Source organism: Oratosquilla oratoria, chromosome 38, assembly GCF_046742065.1.
Source record: "Oratosquilla oratoria isolate Oo_2021 chromosome 38, ASM4674206v1, whole genome shotgun sequence".
In the NCBI taxonomy this organism is placed as follows: Eukaryota; Metazoa; Arthropoda; class Malacostraca; order Stomatopoda; family Squillidae; genus Oratosquilla; species Oratosquilla oratoria.
Genome location: NC_134814.1, coordinates 46,653,219 through 46,677,218, shown reverse-complemented (window position 1 = coordinate 46,677,218; position 24,000 = coordinate 46,653,219). Strand labels below are relative to the sequence as shown.

At 37.6% G+C, this 24,000-nt stretch overlaps 1 protein-coding gene across 1 annotated transcript in view; it reads left to right on the top strand.

Moving 5' to 3' along the window:
* The first annotated feature begins 3,646 nt into the window (after positions 1 to 3,646).
* The window catches only part of snu (ABC-type transporter snustorr), a 35,190-nt gene continuing 14,836 nt past the window's right edge, over positions 3,647 to 24,000 (top strand). Inside the window, exons 1-11 of the mRNA XM_076176242.1 lie at positions 3,647 to 4,256; positions 5,308 to 5,427; positions 12,706 to 12,865; positions 13,144 to 13,298; positions 13,668 to 13,775; positions 14,129 to 14,222; positions 16,648 to 16,791; positions 18,642 to 18,821; positions 18,941 to 19,041; positions 20,337 to 20,511; positions 23,915 to 24,000. The exon at positions 23,915 to 24,000 is cut by the window's right edge and continues 101 nt beyond it. Of these exons, the coding sequence (XP_076032357.1) occupies positions 4,090 to 4,256; positions 5,308 to 5,427; positions 12,706 to 12,865; positions 13,144 to 13,298; positions 13,668 to 13,775; positions 14,129 to 14,222; positions 16,648 to 16,791; positions 18,642 to 18,821; positions 18,941 to 19,041; positions 20,337 to 20,511; positions 23,915 to 24,000 (1,490 nt within the window). The 5' untranslated portion in view covers positions 3,647 to 4,089. The remainder of the gene's footprint in view (positions 4,257 to 5,307; positions 5,428 to 12,705; positions 12,866 to 13,143; positions 13,299 to 13,667; positions 13,776 to 14,128; positions 14,223 to 16,647; positions 16,792 to 18,641; positions 18,822 to 18,940; positions 19,042 to 20,336; positions 20,512 to 23,914) is intronic.

Below are 24,000 nucleotides of genomic sequence, written 5' to 3'. Positions count from 1 at the left end.
GTTAGCTAGCTTCCATTCTCTTGGGACATCTCCGGATATGATGGATTTCTTGAAAATAATTTCTAATGGAACAACAATCTCATTTTTCATTTCCTTTAAGATTCTTGGATGCCAACCGTCAGGCCCTGGTGTTTTATTAACTTTGAGTTTGTCTATACACCTTTTAATTTTTTCTTTTGTTATATTTACCGTAGTAAGTTTACCCTAGACTTTTCACAGGTTTCAGTTTGGAATTCACTTTGAGGTGTTTCGTTTACGAATACCGAGCTAAAATAATTGTTTAAGATATCACACATATACTTCATAAGATATATTATATTGAATATATAAAATATACTGAATAAAATATACTAACCTAACCTAACCTATCCTAAAAATCTGCAAACTGCCGCAGTTCTTTTCATTCAAATGATACCATAACTAAGATTGAACAAAAAAATCTCACTACTGGCCCTTCTGAGTTTAGAGCGAACCCCGTTCAGGCCGCGTCCGGTACCGCCGCATAATGTGACTTCGGCATTAGGTCTTCGTTCGAGCATGAAGTGACAACATTTCAATAGTCCCATGGGGAAAGCCTTATCTTGATATTTTTCAAGCCTCTTTCGTATCGCCATAGATAAGATAGTAGACCTGGGTGTCAGTCATGATAGGAATTTGACCCACGTAGGATAAAAAAGAAAGAATTATCCTCTACGTCTTCTGAGTTTACGAACGGCATTACGAAATGTTTTGTGACCTCATTACTATGCCTCTGTCTGAAACCGAGCATCTTCAGTGTTGTTTTTCTATTTCTTCTTCTTCTTCTTCTTCTTCTTCTTCTTCTTCTTCTTCTTCTCCTTCTTCTTCCTCTTCTTCTTCTTCTTCTTCTTATATATATATATATATATATACACATATATATATAGATATATATATATGTATATATATATATGTATATATATACATATATACATATATATCCATATATATATATATACATATATATATATATATGTGTGTGTGTGTGTGTGTGTGTGTGTGTGTGTGTGTGTGTGTGTGTGTGTGTGTGTGTGTATGTATGTATGTATGTATGTATGTATGTATGTATGTATGTATGTATGTATGTATGTAAGTATTATTAGAAACCAGTTCCAGATACCTATTCAGTTTTACTTACTTTTAATGAAATTAACAGATTCATCATTTAATGTTGATACAATTGTTTGCAGCAGATTTGAGGAAATTTTCTCGAAGTGCCCCCCCACCTCCTACACGACCATTGTTATTAACACAATATAATGACTCAATACTACTATCCTTCTACAAGGCTTTATCAATACTATTATTACTATAATTTCTCATCATATATCTTTATCGTTATAATTCATAATTTATCATTTTTCATTTTTCACTTATCATTTTTCATTTTCGCTTTTTATTTATCGTTTATCATTAGTGATTTACCATAACCATTTATCACTTATCGTCTATCCTGACCCAGGGCAGTGGACAGGATGCAGGGATGACCCGTCATCCAGGAGGTGCCAAGATAAGAGGGAGGGAGGAGGGTGGAGGGGAGTGGAATATGGAGGAAATGAAATGGGTGGGAGTGGTTTGTATGCCTTTTTATTTTTGGCTACCCCCGTATAGGGGGGAAAAGCCTTTGGTATATGTATGTATGTATGTATGTATGTATGTATGTATGTATGTATGTATGTATGTATGTATGTATGTATGTATGTATGCGGGTACGGACAGTTGCTCACTGGATAATTGCTCACCGGATAGTTGCTCACCGGATAATTGCTCACCGGACAATCGCTCACCGGAGAAGTGACAAATAGGACACTTGCTCACCAAAGATTTTTTTTACTTTTCTTGAACTTGATAACAAACAATATACAGGATTTTTTAGTTATATCTAGGTTTATTACAGCAATAATACACAAACAGTATCCAAACTTTCATATTTTAGTTTTTAATAATTATAAAATTCAATACAAATTTCTCCCATCAATATATAGTAAAAAAAAAAAGAAAAAAAAATCTTTGGTGAGCAAGTGTCCTATTTGTCACTTCTCCGGTGAGCGATTGTCCGGTGAGCAATTATCCGGTGAGCAACTATCCGGTGAGCAACTATCCGGTGAGCAACTGTCCTACACCCGTATGTATGTATGTATGTATGTATGTATGTATGTATGTATGTATGTAAGTACATTATTATTTTGTCGCACAGTAGCAGTACGAGATTGTCCATAAGGATATAAGCGCTGGTAAATAAAAATAAGAAAATAAAATTACCATCCCAATACCTCGAAGAGGGAAGTGAGAAACCCCTGGTAGGGCAAGCCCTGTCATTTACGGTTAGCCGCTAGGTTTTCTAGGCCGATATTTGGGTCGCCTCCCCGCCTGGCCACGGCTGTCATGAGTTCGAGACGGTATCCACTGCGCTGCCGCGCGGCCTCAGCCCTGGCAAATCAACCCAAAACAACAACAACAATATTATTGCGTAACATGGAATATTGCGTTATATTATGGGTTGCGTAGGGACGGCTGTATCGTAATCTTATTCGTGTTATCTTTTGCCTAAGGTGAGAGAAAATATATTTGAGAACGTAATACTATAGGATTAACCCACTTGTTACAATGGTTTATTTTACAGGATTTGTTTCCTGGTTAAATCCTAAAGATTTGAGTCAGTTGACGGCTTTAGGACCATCCCGATTAACCTCTTCTCTGTAGTGGTACAATTTATTTGTTTTGTCTTGGCTTGCGTCAGACAATTTCATTCGGGTGAGAGTAAGCATTCTATGTTGAAATGGTTAAATATATTCTTAAAACACAACATTCATCTCCTCTCCTGTATTTACTTCGTCTTCGCTTATCTCTATCAATCCCCATCTGTTTTTGAAAGAACTAGGAAAAGGTTGCAGGAGTTACACAACTATCAGTTTAAGAATTATTCTGAGGAAAATGAAAATCAACGGATGTATGGAAGGTACTATTTCACGAAACCTACCGAGTGTTCTGGCCAAACGTGAACGAAGAGAGTGATTGGGCGAATAAGAGAGTAAGTCAGTGGTAGCTGGAGACATGAATGCAAGAATAGGACATACAGGGCAAGCAAAGTCCATATTAAACGGGGTCTTGGCCTTAAATCGATTTTTGTGAGAACTGATATATATATATATATATATATATATATATATATTTATATGTATATATATATATTTATATGTATATATATATATGTATATATATAAATATAAATATATATATACATATATAAATATATATATATATATATATATATATATATATTTCGGAAACCGTGTATTTTTTCTTCTTTTTTATCAACATATTCAATGTTTCCTTCTCTATAATTCTTTTCTACTTCAATTTCCCCCCAGCTTCTTTTGCGATCCTTTTTACATTGGGGCTCCCTCAGTTGCATTAAAAAGATCCTTCGGCGTTAACCAAAAGATACATCTACAAAAATGCGTCACTGGAATTAAGGGATTGATCGAGGATTTCTTCCTCACTTACCAACGGCACTGACGAACAGTAGCCCGTTTAAAACTCTTATCCCTTATCAACCCGACTTTGACCCCTTCCCTCCTGCCAGATAAGGGACACTGGCTTGTGTGTTTGTGTTGGTAAAGGTGGTAGCGTTGGTGTGGATGAGGTGGTCAGGGATGGCAAGGGGTTGGTACGAAGCCCGTGGTCAGTGACGAAATGGACTTCGGGTTCCAAGTGTCCAACAGTAGCGGAGAAGCATTACCTCACGTTTCAGTACCGTGTGCATGTCCCTCGCTTACGTACTTACACAGTGATTAAACTGTTTCAGTTTTTATTTCAAAGGAAACGAAATTGCACTAGGACTTACCCCATTCAGGGACCAAAATCTAAAGGTTTATGTGTGCGTTCTACATAAGAAACAAAGGACAAAAATAATAAACAAACAAGAAAATTACTTGACGGAATCATACACCAATTCATTCGCCAGCCTGCAACTGTCAACACTGCCATAAACACAGTTCAAACAATCTTCCTGAGGATATTTTGAAATCGTGGTCAGATTTGCGAAAAGCCACGTAAATCTTCCGAACAATGGCTGAAGACACGGTGGATTCGGTGTCTTACAGGTCTTTGAGGGAAAGTATAACAGAACCAGAGAAGAAGGAAGGACCACCTGGAGATGGTACTTTCCTTCGAGAAAACGGCATCATCGCTCATGGGGTCCCCGAAATTCCAAAACCTGGAGAAGGGACCGCAAGGTAGGACCCCTCTGACTCCCTGCGTTGGTACAAATATGTGAAAAAAATGCAACAATAGATTAAATAGATTAAGATAGAATAAATGTGTGTGTGTGTGTGTGTGTGTGTGTGTGTGTGTGTGTGTGTGTGTGTGTGTGTGCTTGTATGTGTGTGTGTGTGATTGTATGTGTGTGTGTGTGTGTGTGTGTGTGTGTGTGTGTGTGTGTGTGTGTGTGTGTGTGTGTGTGTGTGTGTGTGTGTGTACGTACGTGTGATTCACCTTCACCTTGGTCTTTGGATCATTTGTTGGACTATTTCCCTCCCAGAAGAGATCCCAGAGCTCGTATGATCGGTCTATGGGTAATGCTATGAACTTACACACACATACACCCCTAACTCCCCGCCCACGAGAGTTGGAGTAACGACTCGAATCGCAGCGATACTGAAATAATTTCAGCCCTGGGCAGGATTCGAAACAGGTACCGCCGGTACCGCCATACTGACAGTCTGGGACTCTACCAACCGCGCCACCGAGAGAGAGAGAGAGAGAGAGAGTGTGTGTGTGTGTGTGTGTGTGTGTGTGTGTGTGTGTGTGTGTGTGTGTGTGTGTGTGTGTGTGTGTGTGTGTGTGCGTGCGTGTGTGTGTGTGCAGGTGCATGTGTGCGTGTGCAGGTGCGTGTGTGCGTGCGCGCGATGGGCGTATCTTTTTAAGCAGGGCACTAGTGGTGTTGAAAATGTAATGCTCTTATTTTTCCTGGTCACATTTTTCCTCAAATAAATTTACCGTTCGACTGCAGTATCGAACTTTGCCTCCTACTGTCTGACATTTTTTTAATTGTTCTATATAAGTACGTAATACCACGTGCATGACACATTTTAAATTGAATTAAAAATATAGTGAGGAACCTCAGGCTGAGGGGCCAATATTTCAGGATTTCCGAAAGAGTGTATTAGTACAGGCTTTACAGCCTATGGTTCCCATATACTATGACCATAATAATCTATCTTTTTATCTTAATATAACTAAAGCAAGGGAGAGAAATGTATAATGTACCTGATTGTGTTTTTTCAGTAATCGATCGGCGCATGGCAATGCAGTCGTAGTTCATCAAGCTCTCAAGTCTTATGGACACGGCAAGAGCAAGGTGCCAGTGCTCGAGAACCTGGACATGAGAGTGCCTCAAGGTGCCATGTAAGTCCACAACTTACCTCACAGTTGTTTCTTCTTTTTTAGTCTTCTGTCTGCAAAACTTCATCTACTCGAACATAGATATTCAAACAAATTGTTATTACCCTACGTATGCATATATCAGTATGTATATGTATGTCCTTGCATGTATATGTATATACATATATATGCAATAAAAACACTAGGAGCGTGTGTTCACAAATGCGTAAGTAACCACTAGGAAAAGTAAACTAACGAAGCAGAGCGCTTTCGTATAATTACATCTTCAGTGCAGATACAAAGAAGGAATTATAAGATGAAGAAACAAGGTACAGAATATATGACATAGTGAAGAGGGCATTCGGAGAGGTAGTGGAAGAAGTACACGTGACGGACGTTTGGGCCGTCCTGGTAGCCAACAAGTATGGGACGTTTGGGCCGTCCTGGTAACCAACAAGTATGGGACAACTGCTCATAATTTATATTACAATTTAAACAATTTTGAAATTTCATGAGAAATAAAACTATCTAATTTGTACAAACCTTGATGAAGATTAACATTTATCCCCTTACTAGATTTGATCAAACTGCATTCAATTAAATTTCTTTCTGTTATGTTGCTGTTGTATGTGATGACTTTAGCGTTATCCCAGTCAACTGGGTGGTTAAAATGGTTCATGTGGTTGAATATACCGCTAGATTGGTTTCCCTCTAACGTATTTCTTGTGTTGATTGATTCGTGTTGTGAGTGTTTTAGCAGTCTGACCAACATAAAACTGATTACATGATTTGCAAGGTATTTTGTACACACACCCTTTATCACTATTGACAGAATTATTTATGAGCAGTTGTCTTACAGTGTTCTTATTATTTATGAGCAGTTGTCCCATACTTGTTGGTTACCAGGACGACCCAAACGTCCCATACTTGTTGGCTACCAGGACGGCCCAAACGTCCGTCACGTGTACTTCTTCCACTACCTCTCCGAATACCCTCTTCACTATGTCATATATTCGTTAGTTTACTTTTCCTAGTGGTTACTTACGCATACACATATATATATATATATATATATATATATATATATATATATATATATATTCATATATATAGGCATGTGTGTATGTATGTATGTATGTATGTACGTATGTATGTATATATATGTATGTATACATGTACATATATGTGTATATACATACATATATATATATATATATATATATGTGTGTGTGTGTGTGTGTGTGTGTATGCATACACACACACTCATACATATATATACATATATATATACATATATATATATATATACTGTATTTATATATATACATATATATATATATATATATATATATATTATATATTATATATATATATATATATATATATATATATATATATATATATATATATATATACATACATACACCAAAGGCTTTTTACCCCTTACACAGTATACATGTATATGCTAGTAAGTTTAGGGAGCAGGTTTTCTTGAAGACATTTTCTGTTGAATAATTCAGCAGGCTCGGCGTTAGTAATCTTCTTTTTCATTCTTTCAATCCTTCTTGCTATCTTTCTTTCTGTGGGGGAAGGGAGAACACTACATTACCAAATGAATCCATGGTAAATTTGAAAATTAAAAGCAAATACTTAACTTAAAACGTTTCGCATATACTTTAGGCATCTTCTAGTAATTTTATTTTCAGAATTTACAAACTATAATAACTTATGACACTACATAAATCAATGTGGGAGGTGCTCTTAGTTTCTCCTTGGCGCGCCGTGGAGTGCTCCATACAGCTCCAAGGTTCCACACATATTTAGTTGTATATTGATTTCTGGCTGAAGATATCTTATCAATACTGCTTCCATACATTTTTTTTTTCTCTTTTGACAGTATTGTTGTGTTTTCATTCAGGTCTTCCCGCGAAATGCTAGTTTGATGTACTTTTGTAGTGTGGGATTTTATTGCCCCGTTTTGCCTATGGTATGTGAGTTTTTGTAATAAAATTTGGGGTTGTGTGACCAATACCATACTTCTTTTCGAATCTTTTCTCGTGTATTTCATCCATATGATGAAGATGAGGATGGAGTGAGCTTGAGAAGAAGAATGTGTCGAGCAGGGAAGAGAGAGTGCAAAATACAGGAGAGAATGGAGATAGATGATGAATGGAGGGAGAGATGACGCGCTCCGAAAGGATATTTTCATTTGTGCCCTACTGTCAAAGAATTGTGACTTGCTGCAGTGCTTTTGACCCAAGTAATGTGACGAGGAGAAACATCTGTCGTGGGAGGGAGGGAAGGGGGGGTGATTAAGTGGGATTTAATTACGTATTATGTGAGCTTTTGTTTAGGGTTGTGTACCAAATTTGATATAGGAGGGAGTGTGAATTTAGTATATACATATGCACTCAAGTGTGTGTGTGTGTGTGTGTGTGTGTGTGTGTGTGTGTGTGTGTGTGTGTGTGTGTGTGTGTGTGTGTGTGTGTGTGTGTGTGTGTGTGTGTGTGTGTGTGTGTGTGTGTATTTACCTAGTTGTAATTACCTAGTTGTATTTTACTGGAAGAGGAGCTATGCTCGTGGTGTCCCGTCTTCATATCTCATTTTATCTAAACTATTTTTAAATTCATGTATTGTTTTTGCACACACCACTTTCTCATCTAACTTGTTCCAAATGTCTATTACTCTGTGAGGAAAGCTGTTCTTTTTCAGATATCTTCTATAGCTGTCTTTCTTGATTTTCTTTCCGTGTCCTCTTGTATTTCTATCATCCCATTTTATTAGATCCTCTCTATCAATAATTTCTATGTCTTTCATGATTCTGTAAATAGTTATCAAATCTCCTCTCTCTCTTCTTTACTCTAGTGTCTGTAGCTCAAGTTTTGCTAGTCTCTCTTCATATGATAGTTTTGAGAGTGTTGGTGCTAATTTTGTAATTGCTCTTTGTATTCTTTCAAGTTTTGTTATACATTTTTGTACTTGTTGACCACGTCGTTGCTGCATATTCCAATCTTGGTGTCATCAAAGTGATTAGTATTTTCTTCACCATTTCTTCATCCAGGTATGTAAATGCCACTTTGATTGTTCTTATTAAATTATAAGTTTCTCCAAACATCTTATTTATATGTTCCTCAGGTGACATATTATTCATAATAATGACTCCCAGATCCTTCTCATTTTCAACTTTTTTTATTCCTTCTTCTCCCAATTTATATGATCCTATTATTCTTTTTTTGTTTTTTCCAAATTCCATTATACTACACTTTTTAGTATTGAACACCATCTCCCACTTCCTACTCCATTCCCATACTTTATTGAGATCACTCTGTAGTGACTCACAATCTTCTTCCGTGTTTACTTTTTTTAATAGTTTTGCATCATCTGCAAAGAAGCTCATATAACTTTCAATTTCTTAATCCATATCATTAATATATATATAGCAAACATTATTGGGGCCAGAACTGTTCGTGTGTGTGTGTGTGTGTGTGTGTGTGTGTGTGTGTGTGTGTGTGTGTGTGTGTGTGTGTGTGTGTGTGTGTGTGTGTGTGTGTGTGTGTGTGTGTGTGTGTGTGTGTGTGTGTGTGTGTGTGTGTGTGTGTGTGTGTGTGTGTGTGTGTGTGTGTGTGTGTGTGTGTGTGTGTGTATTACGTTTCATTCACATACAAATAAGTATTCGTATTATCCTAAAACGTTCTACACCAATTATATTCGAATCAAGGTCTGATCCCGAGCAGGAAACGACCCAGAAAAAGACATTTTAAGATCAACAAAGAGATTAGAAACAGCTGATTTCTTTGCCATCAAGATTACGTCGGAATATATCGATCTGAAGCATCTAAAGTATTTAAAATTTCGACAGGCACTTTTAATCTTGGAATGCGTGAGCCCAGGCTGAATTTTATCATTTTCTTTTAATACGTTACAAAGAATTAATAATTTAAGCCCTAACTTTAAAATTTTTGTTTATCATAAAATTCTAATTTGGTTATCACAATACTGTAAAGTCAAGACTGCAAAGTATTTTATGTGTGTTGGCGGGATGGTGTGAACGTGAAGGGTAGGACTGTGGGTATTACAAATGTCCGGCATCCCTTCCTAAAATTATATTTTGTCCTCCACTGACATTATATGCTACCGTGATATTTTCTCCAGTATCATTACATCCTATCGTGATATTTTGTCCTCCACTATTGGTTATCATTATTTACTATTTACCTGTTTGTTTATCATTTAACTATACCTATGTATTATTTATTCTATTTATTATTATTTATATTATTATAGTTTTTATTTCATTTCATCTTTTTTATTATTTATATATATATTTTTGCATCCGACCTAGTTATGGACCAAAAGGTCTTCTGTCGGCATGGTCCGCCTTTGTAACCTTTGTAACGGGTCAGTAAACCATTACACTACGGTATAATACATTATGATACAATACAAAAAAATAACGAAGTTCAATACATTCATTTTTCGAAACATGAAAGATTATCTATATACTAAAATACTGTGACACCAGATATGTTTTCGCTAAATAACAATAATGGGTTGTTATAAAAAAAAAACTAAATAAATCCTTTTAGTCTATTACAATCTTCGGCTCAAGGATAGTAGTTGTTAACTACATGTAGTCCACAAAGCTAAAATAAGATCTATTTGAAGCCTAGAATAGAAAACCAGTTCTTTCTCATGACTCAACAGAAATTAGTATCGATGCAGACAAAGAGGATATAAGATATGAATGATAAGGTAAGCCTCTGTAAACCTGGCTTTTGAGTGCAAGTGTACGTTTCGTGAAGTGAAGAGAATTTATTATTTTTTCTATCGCGCTTATGCATGATATTGTGATAAGGATGCCTATCTCTTACCTTGATTTTAACACACGGGTGTACACACACACACATACACACACACACACACACACACACACACACACACACACACACACACACACACACACACACACACACACACACACACACACACACACACACACACACACACACACACACACACACACACACACACACACACACATGAGTCCAACACGTGATCCAAAGACCAAGTGAATACACGGGTGTACACACCAAAGACCAAGTGTATACACGGGTGTACACACACACACACACACACACACACACACACACACACACACACACACACATACACACACACACACACACACACACGAGTCCAACACGTGATCCAAAGACCAAGTGAATACACGGGTGTACACACCAAAGACCAAGTGTATACACGGGTGTACACACACACACACACACACACACACACACACACACACACACACACACACACACACACACACACACACACACACACACACACACACACACACACACACACTCGACTCGGTGGCGCGGTTGGTAGTCCCAGACTGTCGCTACGGCGGTCCGGGTTCAAATCCTGCCCAGGGCTGAAAATAATTCCAGTATCGCTGAGCTTCGAGTCGTTACTCCAGCTCTCGTGGGCGGGGAGTTGAGTGTGTGTGTGCGTATAAGGTCAAAGCATTACCCATAGATCGGTCATACGAGCTCTGAGCTTTCTTCCGGGAGGGAAATAGCTGTCGATCACGTGTCCAACACGTGATCCAAAGACCAAGGTGAATCACACATGCACACACACACACACACACACGAACACACACACACACATACACATCCAATTTCGCTACCCGCTCAGGGATAGCTTCATAATATTTACAAGTTGTTACTGTCCCCTTGAGCAAGTGGATGGGTGTGTGGTGTATGCAAGGTCATGGTATTAACCCCTGCTGGTAATATATAAGCTCTGAGCTAGGAACTCTTACCTGGAGAGGTAGTAACCGTCGATCATAAACTCAGTACGTGATCCAAGGCCATGGTCAATCACATGCACTCCAAATTCCCATACACAACTACTTCCTATTGTTGTAAAGAAAACAAATTAAAACCAAATTTGTCTACCTGGACAGAAGAAATGTTACTTTTTCCTTTGATTCTTGTACGAACGAATACTCGTTATATTGAGAAAAAAAATCTAGAAGGACGAGATACAAAAACTTTATCCAAATCCTATTCAAACGTAACGGCGTAGAAACACACGCGCACACAATCACACACACACACACACACACACACACACACACACACACACACACACACACACACACACACACACACACACACACACACACACACACACACACACATATGTATATATATATATATATATATATATATATAGAGAGAGAGAGAGAGAGAGAGAGAGAGAGAGAGAGAGAGAGAGAGAGAGAGAGAGAGACAGAGAGAAAAATTGCAAACCAAGATATACGTGACTGTGCTCACGACTTCTGAATATGAGGGGGACGGAAAAGACGAGACTGGATGTATTCTTAGATTAAATGTTTAAGAAATATGAGAGGTGTTACAAGAATGGATAGAGTGACAAACGAGGAGGTGAAGCAGGGAACGCAGACAGAAAAGGAGTTGTCGGATAGGGTAGATCTGTGAATGTTGAGGTAGTTTGGGCGACTGGAGAGGATAAATAAATAAATACTAACAAAGAGATTGTGGAAAGCAAAAGAGGAAGGGGTGAGGTTGACAGGAAGTCCGAAATCGAGATGGCTAGATGAAGGGGTCTTTGGATGTAAGTGGAATGCCTGTCGAGAAGAAAAGAGAGATTATTAAAGATAGGAATGAATGGAGGGAGATGTTCACTGAATTAGTAGATGATACTTTTGAGTGAACGAAGGAGAGGGTCACCATATGATAAACACAAAGGAGTAAACAAGCTCTGGCTGTTGGACCCTACTGCTGAAGAGCTGGGCCTCACTGCAGTGCCCTTGACCCAAACGGTGTGGCGGGGACCAAAGATGACCCTTCATCCACGAGATGCTGAGATGAGATGAGTGTTACACATGTTTCGATTGTGCATGAAGAGGGTTTATTCTTTGACTCTGCCATCCCTCATAAGGTGGAAAGGTGGCCTTCGGCATATGGGATATGTGATTATTAGTACGATAACTTTAGTAATAAGCTAACCTAATAAAGACTTATTTATTGATTTATCTACACTAAAAGGCCTTTCAGTAGGAGAGAGGCCAAACGCAGAGTATGGGATTCAATATATTGGATCCAATATATTGGACCCCATAGTCTGCGTTTGGCCTCTCTCCTACAGTGCTGTTGCAGTCGTTGCTGCTTTTACTCAAAAGGCCTTTCCCTTATAAGAGTGACATCCACCCACCCGCCACCCATTCCACACCTTTGTAATACCCATTGGTTTTCCCGTTCTCTTCAGCTACGGTTTGTTGGGCCCCAGCGGATGTGGCAAGACAACGTTGCTTGGCTGTCTAGTTAACCGTCTAGTTCTAGATTCTGGAAAGGTTTATGTCTTCGGCTATGCCCCAGGGACCCCCGAGGCCGCTTGCCCTGGGCACAGGGTCGGCTACATGCCTCAGGTAAGAACCCATTCCGATTGGAGTTCCTTATCTTCATTACCACAGACGTATGTCATCATAATTGTATTTAGATTAAAATATAGTTACTTGTGTAGAGAGACAGCGGTTCGCAACCTGAGGTTAATAGACCGCTAGATATCAGCAGTTTCACATATTAAAAGTGACCTCCAAGATTTAAGAACAGAAATACATAAATATGGGAGATATGAGAGAACAGGTTAAGAGCCGCTTTCCTTATGTCAACAGAAACTCATAAGCGATGTGGCCTGCATTTACAGGAACTGGCGTTGTTCCAAGAATTCACAATCTGCGAGACTCTACAGTACTTCGGCAGAATACATGGCATGAGCCACTTGAGCATTGCCAGGAAAACGGAGTTCCTTATCAAGTTTCTTGATCTTCCTTCCGATAAGCGACTTATTTCCCAATTAAGGTGAGTTTGTACATTTGAAGTGTGTGTACCTCCTGTGAAAAAAGTTACCCCTATGGGATTCTCTCACGTTCAATAATGTATTATCAGTGTTTCTATTCTCGACCATATGATTTCTTCTGTGCAATATCTTCCTCAGAATAAGGAATAGCCTGGGTCATTCTCACTGTCCTCACTATCCCCATACTACATTTACTCTACACCTCTGCAAATATCACTATGCAAACTACGTAATAAAGAAATAAATCAAATACTCAACAGGAAAGTGTACTTGCACCGTGTCAATGCACCGTGAGTCAGGTTTGGATGTCCGTAAAAAGTACATAAAATTGATCGATTTCATTAAATTATCTTCTTATGTCTCATCCATAGTGGTGGACAGCAGAGGCGCGTCAGCTTTGCATCTGCTCTCGTCCACGACCCGGAGCTTCTGATTCTGGACGAGCCGACAGTGGGCGTGGACCCTCTACTCCGGACGAGGTGGGTGTGAACACACAGTTGGTTCCCTCTATTGGAGAATCCCCATCTTCGGAACTTCCCAATATTCAGAATTCCCAAAACTCGGAACCAAATTATCAGACAAACCCAGAAAATTAAGGACACCAGAGACAGCACTTCATGTACTGTTACATTTTCGGAAGATTTTTTCTTCCCAAACATTGGAGATTTTCGAATTCTGGGGACCCGTCAATAAAGAGAACCATCTTCAGCACATTTGGCACAAGTTGGATGAATGCCATGAGTGTAGAACATGGCATAACCACGTTCCCTCTGTGTCAACATTGGAGAAGTTATTATGGATAACCTTCCTGTTCTTTCCCTTCCCGGTTCAGCATCTGGGAGCACCTGATTAGCGTCTGCCGAACTTCCCGCACCACGATCATCATCACCACTCACTATATCGAAGAGGCGCGCCAAGCCGACAGGGTGAGATCCTAGGCTATACCAGGTGTTTTTGACCCTAAATTTCCCTGAGTTTATTTCTCTTCAGCTGAATAAAATCGCATCGCAATAGGCAGAATGAACATACAAATCTAGTACAGTAGTGAAATGACTTCTAAGGGGTATCTAGAAAATTATATGTATATATATATATATATATATATATATATATATATAATATATATATATATATATATATATATATATATATATATATAATGCAGAAACCACAGCGAAATAAAGTTCGGAATACTAAACGTTTTTCGTCTATTACGACATCCTCAGAGGATGTAATAAACGAAAACGTTTAGTATTCCGAACTTTATTTCCCTGTGGTTTCTGCATGATCATTTAGTCACGCGTTTTGTGATTATTTTTGCAATATATATATATATATATATATATATATATATATATATATATATATATATATATATATATATATATATATATATATTGATAAGTATTTTTGACAAATTATTTGGATGATGGAGAACATAAACACAGGGGAAGGCTCGGAACCCTAAACACTCTAACGTTTCGTTCGCGTAGAACTTCTTAAGAGAGTGTATGTAGAACTGCAATTGAAGTTTATGTACTAAATCTAATTATCTTTTCGGACACTTGGGAAAGGTCGTTTTTCTGGCGTGCTTTAGAATTAAAATACTTGTTTCTTTAGCTAAATTGATAAACCCTCCTCGATGATTCGATGAATTATTAGTTGAAATATATGCTGATTCAACAATTCTTCTAGTGAATTTATCAAAACCTTTATGTAGCACTTCAGCTTCTCTCCAGTTTGGTAAATGATCGAATTTTTCCGCATGAACTACTAAAGAATTAGATGTCCTATGTGCTTTTATGTCGTTTTTATGTTCATAAATTCTTTTTTCTAATCCTCTTGACGATTCGCCAAAATAAGCCATTGAGCAACTATTACACGGGATTTTGTATACGACGCTGTTTTCGGAATTGGTTCTCTTTTCAGAAGTCTTTATCAAATCACCTATCCTCTTGTTAGTTATTTTAGCTATGTTCATACCTGATTTTGTTAAATATTTGTCTATTATTGGTGGCGTTTCTGAGCCAGGTACTGATATAAAATTTGTATTATTTTTATCATTTCTCTCTTTCTTTCCGTGATTGTAAATATTCATTGCTTTTCTTTTTGTTCTTTTCAACATTCCCTCTGGATATCCAAGTTTGTCAAAGGTTTTCATAATGTAATCAAATTCGCCTTCTAGGTATTCATTACTACAGATTCGTAGTGACCTGAGAAAAAATCCTATTACTATACCACTCTTTGTCCTGTCATCATGTGCTACATAAAGGTTTTGATAAATTCACTAGAAGAATTGTTGAATCAGCATATATTTCAACTAATAATTCATCGAATCATCGAGGAGGGTTTATCAATTTAGCTAAAGAAACTAGTATTTTAATTCTAAAGCACGCCAGAAAAACGACCTTTCCCAAGTGTCCGAAAAGATAATTAGATTTAGTACATAAACTTCAATTGCAGTTCTACATACACTCTCTGAAGAAGTTCTACGCGAACGAAACGTTAGAGTGTTTAGGGTTCCGAGCCTTCCCCTGTGTTTATGTTCTCCATCATCCAAATATATATATATATATATATATACATACACACACACACACACACACACATATATATATGTATATATATATATATATATATATATATATATATATATATATATAATTTTTTTTTTTTCACCACAGTAATTTTCACTTTAATTCCATGCCATGACGGTCGAGACTGACAAGGAGCTCGATGGAATTATATATGAAAAATTATACGTAGCCAAGGTAAGGACTCGAATCCATCTGAGACGTAATAAGAAAACAGTGACTTAGACCATTACGCAATGGTCTAACTCACTGTTTTCTTGTTACGTCTGAGTTGGGCTCGAGTCCTTACCTTGACCACATATCAGCTTCCGTATATGATTCCATCGAGCTCCTCGTCAGTCTCGACCGTGATGGCATAGAATTAAAGTGAAAATTACTGTGGGTGAAAAGATGAATATCTGTACACTGGGGACCATTTAGTGTGTGTAATACACACACACTCACACACACATACACACACACACACACACACACACACACACACACACATACATATATATATATATATACATATATATATATATGTATATATAGATGAATAGATAGATAGATAGATAGATAGGTGAAGAATATCCTGTTTATCTCGCATCAGAGTCCTCCACAAGTGCGGGTTAGAAATACGGACAATAAGCCTTAAATTTGTGCATCACACGCCAAGAAACATAGCAGTTATTGCATAGGCAGCAGGCCTTAGTTACATACATGTGGGTTAAAAGAATTTAAAAATATTGTTATCGTATCCTGAATGTCCTTGCAGGTGGGTCTCATGCGAGCTGGACGACTGTTGGCAGAGACGTCGCCAAAGAACTTGATGGCCTACTATGGTATCAATTCCCTGGAGGATATCTTCCTTAAACTCTGCCTCCAAGATGGCGACGAAGAGGACTTGCATCAAGGGGTCGTAAGTACCTCAAACTCTCTTACTATAATATCATCACTGTACGAAGAGTTCTCTCTAATGGGGATCTAAAACTCACAACGACAACACCTTTCGAAAATGTACCAGAACATCATAGAGTGCTTTTGGTATCCGAAACTTTCTAGACTGCGGAACTCTTTGTTATGAATTTTGGAAATTATGAAATTCTAGAGACTCCCAGAAGAGAGAACAGCGGTCGCAGGTGTATCAAACATCTAAGTATAGCAGTGCTTTAAAGACTGTATAACTATTATTCTTTATATTTCTCTCATTCTACACGCATTAAAGCTAGCAGCAAAGTCAATAACAATTCTTTACAACAACTAGCGACACTCGTTGTTATAAATTCCTTGAAAATCATTTATCAAATTGCTAGTGGCGGAGTGGTAACGCTTGAGATTCACGTTTAGAGGGACCCGAGTTTAAAGCTCGCGACGGCAGGGCCTGATTGTTCCTTAAATATGTTCGTTAACTTGAACAGCAAGTTCTTCAAATGCACCTACAAAACCCTTATGAACACCTTTTCAAAGATGATTACAAACAACAAATATTATGGATGACGGACACAGCTACAAAATTAATATACTATCATACGATTTTCAATATGTTGACATAATATTTTTAGCCAAGCATTCGATACAATCTGTGTACAAATGAATATCACCGTAAGGTACATGTTGTATTGGGAGATTACACCAAATGTCCAGTAATAGATATAAATTTTTGCTGTAGTGTCAGTTGGTGGTGAGACGAAATGTGGAGGAACTGCAGAAATATGAGACACGGTGCTGATACGTACAGACACGGCAAATGTTTTGACCCACGTTGCAGTTCTCACAACGTCGATATTTTTTCCCTCTGTAGCATTTAGCTCACAATTAGGTAATTTCCATATACAAAAAAAAAAAAGTTATCAGACAAAGAATTTGGGTTTTATATCATGAAAAATTCTGGGTGGTTCAAACTTTTGCTTATGACTGTACATCATCCCCAAAAAGCTACAATCGTTGTGTCCCTACATAGCGTGGGGGAGGCGGTTGCAGCTCCCTGTGTCGGACATTTTTGCAGTCTCCCCAACTTTATTTCCCCAAGAGCCATGACTTTTGTAATCAACTGCACGCGAGGACAGTGCAAATTTCCTGAAGAGCAACAGAAAACACTAATGTTCTGTGTTAACGGAACACAAAAACAATACCTGGAACTTACATGAGCAAAGCATATCTAAAACCTTAAAGTACCTAGAGCAAGGCTCTATCCAAGCAATAACAGTGGACAAATTAACAAAACCCATGCTTGTCACACCCATGCATAAACACATTTCACTATTGTTGTACTGATACAATTCTATTAACTTCAAATCTATCTAGCTATATTTGGAAACTAAGGGCTTCTTCCCCTTAATAAGAGAGGTAGCCAAATCAAAGGCACACACACACTCCCACCCACTCCACTCCCATCCACTCCATTCCCATTCACCACCCTTGTTACCTTCTCAGATCCTCATGGATGAAGGGTTATCCCTATCTCCAGCACATTCCCAGATCAGAGGCAATGGAGCAAGACACAGAATATCCACAGCAAGGCCGTTTCACTTAATCAGCGACCCCCCCCCTACATCAAATGATACCCACTAAAGACAGCTACTACACCAAGTGATGTACTGAATGTTCAACAAGGAAAGATATATCTGCTAATGCTCCTCAGAAGTCCAGGCACATCAGAAAATATCCAATACATGCGCACACCAAAGAATCATTTCTACAAGTCAATACACAATATTAAATTCTTCTAGGCTAGTTGAGTTAGTTAAACCTTCTGTGTACCCCTGGCAGACTAACAAAGCCTTCGAAAACGAGAAGAGCATTGCCCTGCAGGAGGTAACAACTTCGAAGAACCTCGACCCTTCTGCTCCCGTTTGGGTGGATAAGGGTTCCTCTCCTCACAAGCTTGACCCTTCCGTCCCGGAAGCCAGACGATCTCAGCTGATAGATCCAGAGGACACGATATTCATGGTACGAGTGTTCTGAACCTGTTCTTGAAAACTTGGTGTGTGATCTGTGATGTGACTTAAGTTTCAGTACCACATTCGTCTTTGGAACCTTACCCCTGCCTTTGTCACCTCCTTTGACAGTCTCCTTGGGTGCAGACCAACCGAAATGAAACGAAATTTAGTGCAACCAGACTGGGCGCCTTGACAGTCAAGAACTTTATCAAAATGTGGAGGAACAAAGGGTGAGTAAGGACACCTGCTACCAAAGGCAGTTGTGATGTTTCCATGTGTGTCGCGAAACAACCATAGTCTGCATACACTTTTAAGACAACCTTTAAAACGCGAGCGTCCTCGATCTGCTTTTCGTAATGTATCCCATACTTATGTATTGCTGTCCCTTACCTTCCTGGAGAGACCACTTCAACAATAAATCAAATCGTCTTGCTTCCACTAACTCCTACTAGTTTTCTGTGGCTCCATTAGGGAGTTCATAGAGCACTACTCTATTTCTTTAGGAGTCCACAAGATCCATTTCAATCTACTTCCAATATCAGTATTTCTAACTCCGCGACTCACATCTCTGTTTCCTTTTCTATCTCTCTCTTAAGGATGAAACGCACGAGAGGCTGTTTAGCCGCTCAACCGCTGCGGCTGTTTAGCCGTTTTTATAGAACACACTACTTTTAATGGAATTGCGCGCATTAGCGGTTAAGTAACTAATGCGCGAAATTCCATTAAAAGTAGTGTGTTCTTTAAAAACGGCTAAACAGCCGCAGCGGTTGAGCGGCTAAACAGCCTCTCGTGCGTCCGTAGCCTTAATCTCCCTCCAAAACTGTACCTGTTTCTTCACTTCCACTTACGAAACAGCGTCGAAGACTGGCACTGTCTTATCTCCGCTTCCAACCACACATATGATCTGTCTCAACCGACAGATCTCTTTCCAATGACCATGGCAAAGAATCCACCACTGCGTTGCATTTTTCATCATCAATATTAATTACTTCTGTGATGATCAGTCAGAACTGTTCATCATTTTTTTCTGCGGTATAATCCCTCTCTTGAAGACACTTTAATATTTCTCCGGACTTCCACTCTGAGCACATCGCTGTGTGATATTCCTCTATTTTATAGTAATTGCACTTTTTCCAGGCTACAGTCTCCATTATGTATAATGATAACAATAACAGCATCAATATCAATAACAACAATGACAATGATAACAATAATAATTATAGTAATAATGATGATAGCTAATAATAGCAATAACTACAATAATAAGAATACTGATAATTATAGTAATATTATAATTACTATTATACCATTTTCATTATTACTACTAGCCTTATTATCATCATTACAATCATCAATATAATTATATGTAGTAGTAGTGCTCTTATAATTATTACCATTATCATCATTACTATTATTATTATCATCATTATCATTATTATCATCATTATCATTATCATCATATCAATTATTATCATCATTATTATTAACATCATCATTCTTTCATTTGCTCCATCCCCCTGACTAGGTTCCTGCTGTTCTCGTTCCTGATGCCTCCCGTGCAGACGGTCCTCTTCTGCCTGACGGTGGGAGGCACCCCTTCCTTCCTCCCAGTGGCCATCGTCAATCTCGACCACGGCTTCCTCACAGTCTCCATCGCGGATGTTTTCATTGATAAAATGGATGATACGAGATTCCACAAGGTATGTTCTGAGATAAGCCAAATAATTTTGGTGTTGGGATGCGATCACTAAAACATTAGTGAGAATATTTCTCTTGATATGTGAAAAACACACACATATATATATATATATATATATATATGTGTGTGTGTGTGTGTGTGTGTGTGTGTGTGTGTGTGTGTGTGTGTGTGTGTGTGTGTGTGTGTGTGTGTGTGTGTGTGTGTGTGTGTGTGTGTGTGTGTGTGTGTGTGTGTGTGTGTACATATACATATATACACATACAAATGTGTATATGTAGATATATATATTCATATATATATACATATATATGTATATATTTATATATATATATATGAATATGTATATGTATATATATATATATATATACATATATATGTATACATTTATATATATATGAATATGTATATGTATATATGCATATATATATATATATATATATATATATATATATATAATATATATATATAAATATATATATATATATATATATATATATATATATATCTTCGTTCAAATTAGATATCACAAGAACAAAAATAACACATACAACATAAATTGGTTAGAATAATAACAATATATCAAAGCATAAGACAGGAAATAGATCCGTTTAATTACCAAGTTGTTGTTGAGTGTGGTTATGTTTGCAACACGTAAGTCAAGGTTGGGCGAAACAAAGTATTGATTATGGTGTAGACGAGTGTTAATACCGTTTGTTGAGGTCGCATTAACGATATCGGGGGGAGAAATAAGTAGTTTGATGTGAAGATTACGGACGATAACTTCTGGTAGAGGAAGCTTCTGGTAGTTCTTCCGGTAGGAAAAGCTTAAGCAAGTCGGGAACAAATAAGATAGTGGATGATGTATCGTTAACAGAGAAAATAACAGAGAATGTCTAGTCGCTCGTAGTCAAGCAGCAACCTAGAGAATGTCAGATACTATTCGAGAAATACACGAGGGCTTTGCTCTTCTCTTGGAGACGGACAGTATTTGTAGTCCAAAGCACTTGTTTCGCGAAGTTGTTGTAATTGACTAAGGTCGAAGAAATTCTATGTAGATTGAGATGGGCCTAGGCTCCAGCTTCTTTTCTTATCTTCTCGTTCTTTTCTCGCTCTGGAGCTGTCTCTGCTTTTCTCTCCCTCTGCCTGGTCTCTGCCTGTTCTCTGTCTGTTGGTCCTCTTCGCTTCGCCTTTTATAGCCCGGGAATGGGTGTTTACGTTTCCGGGATGCAGAAACGTATTCAAAGTAGGTAATTTAAAAATCTTCAGCCAATGGGAAGGCAAAATGAGCTTTTCCCGCCAAATTATGATACGTTTCTAAGCTTGGCGTTGCCTGATAATACGTAATTGGCACACTCCAATGGACGGGAATAGCGCAATGCATATTTCAAGAAATATATATATATACACATTATAGAATACAATATAAAACATAATTACATATATTCACGCAAGGCGTGCCTAAAAATTACAAACAGGAGACGTTATTCAATCAAGGGCGTGACACAGCACAACCACAGGATTCTACTCACCTTAACGACGTGACACTTATATACAAAAATATGCAAGGTGACCACTAATGACTAGAAACAACCGATGCAGAGCGCTTTCGTGTATTATATCTTCAGTGCAAAGATACATACAGTACAAACAAGCATAATATATAGTGGGGAAAAGGGGGGACGTAGACACAAGGGGTCCATGTGTCAAATGCAGGATAAGGTGGTGACAAAATATCATATTAACCAAAGGTAATTGAATATGGGAAGCTCTCCATGGGAACAAGTTGAGGGTCAGGTGTCTAATTCTTACAACTGGAACGTGTTTGTTATTTCTTCACAAATATCCTTATCTATTTTATACAATTCTAGATTAATGTTGAAATTAATATTATTTGTGGATTTTATAAAGCTACTTTCAATTATATTTCTTTCGACAATGTTATTGTTGAAAATAATCACGCTAGCGTTATCCCAATCGATAGGGTGATTATAAGTGCTGAGATGTTCAAAAATAGTACTTGAATAATTTCCATCTTTTACATATTTTTTATATGGCTTAATTCTAACAGATAGATCCTTTGCCGTTTGACCAATGTAGAACTGTTTGTTCATATATACACTATTATTCCTCATACCCTGATGGAGTAAAACGATCTGGTTTTTTTTTCGATGTTCCTCAGGGCTTTACGCATTTCCAGCCCAGCGTAAATCGATGATGAATTAAGATGTATCTACGATATTGGTACTAAGCTGCGATACCCTACACACCTACACACCTTATAATTGTGCCAAAAGAACCTTTTACAACTTCAGGTCATTTAAAAAATTTAATAGGAATAACATGTTAGTTTTACCGTACCTAGAGAACCTGCAAAACATCCCAAGTTTATGACGTAGTTTTAACATTAATGTAGTTCTTAACAATAAGAACACTGTAAGACAGCTCATAAATAATTCCGTCAATAGTGATAAAGGATGTGTGTACAAAATACCTTGTAAATCATGTAATCATTTTTATATTGGTCAGACTGCTAAAACACTCAAAACATGAATTAATCAACACAAGAAATACGTTAGAGAGGGAAACCAATCTAGCGTTATATTCAACCACATGAACAATTCTAACCATCCAGTTGAATGGAATAACGCTAAAACCATCACATGTACCAATAACATCTCAGACACAAATTCAGTTGAATGCAGTTTGATTACATCTAGTAAGGGAATAAATGTTAATCTCCATCAAGGTTTGTACAAATTAGATAGTTATGTTTGCCAAGAAAATTCAAATTGTTTAAATTGTAATGTACCAGTTGTGAGCAATTGTCCTATATTTGCTGGTTACTAAGACGGCAGCAAAACCACGTGTACTTCTTCCCCTACCTCTCCGAATTTTCTTCACCATATCTCAGTCATACATTCTGTAGTTTGTTTCTTGCTTTTATAATTCCTTCTTTGTATTAGCATTGAAGATGTAATTATATATGTGTGTGTATCTATCTATATATATATATGTGTGTGTGTGTGTATGTGTGTGTGTGTGTGTGTGTGTGTGTGTGTGTGTGTGTGTGTGTGTGTGTGTGTGTGTGTGTGTGTGTGTGTGTGTGTGTGTGTGTGTGTGTGTGTGTGTGTGTGTGTGTGTGTGTTTATTCATATGTATGCATATATATGATTATATATACATATATATATTATTTATATATGTATACATATATATATATATATATATATGTAGATATATACATATATATATATATATATATGTCTATACATATATATATATGTATCTATACACATATATATATATATATATATATATATGTATGTATGTGTTCATACGTATATAGAAGGAGAGAATGTGATTGTACTATCCCCCCTAGAAAATAAATCCTCATCTATTTGCAGCGTTACTTTAATACCTACGACGAAGGCTTAGAAGAAGTGAAGCAAGGAAGAGCCTGGGCTCTCGTGTTCTTCGACGAGAAGTACAC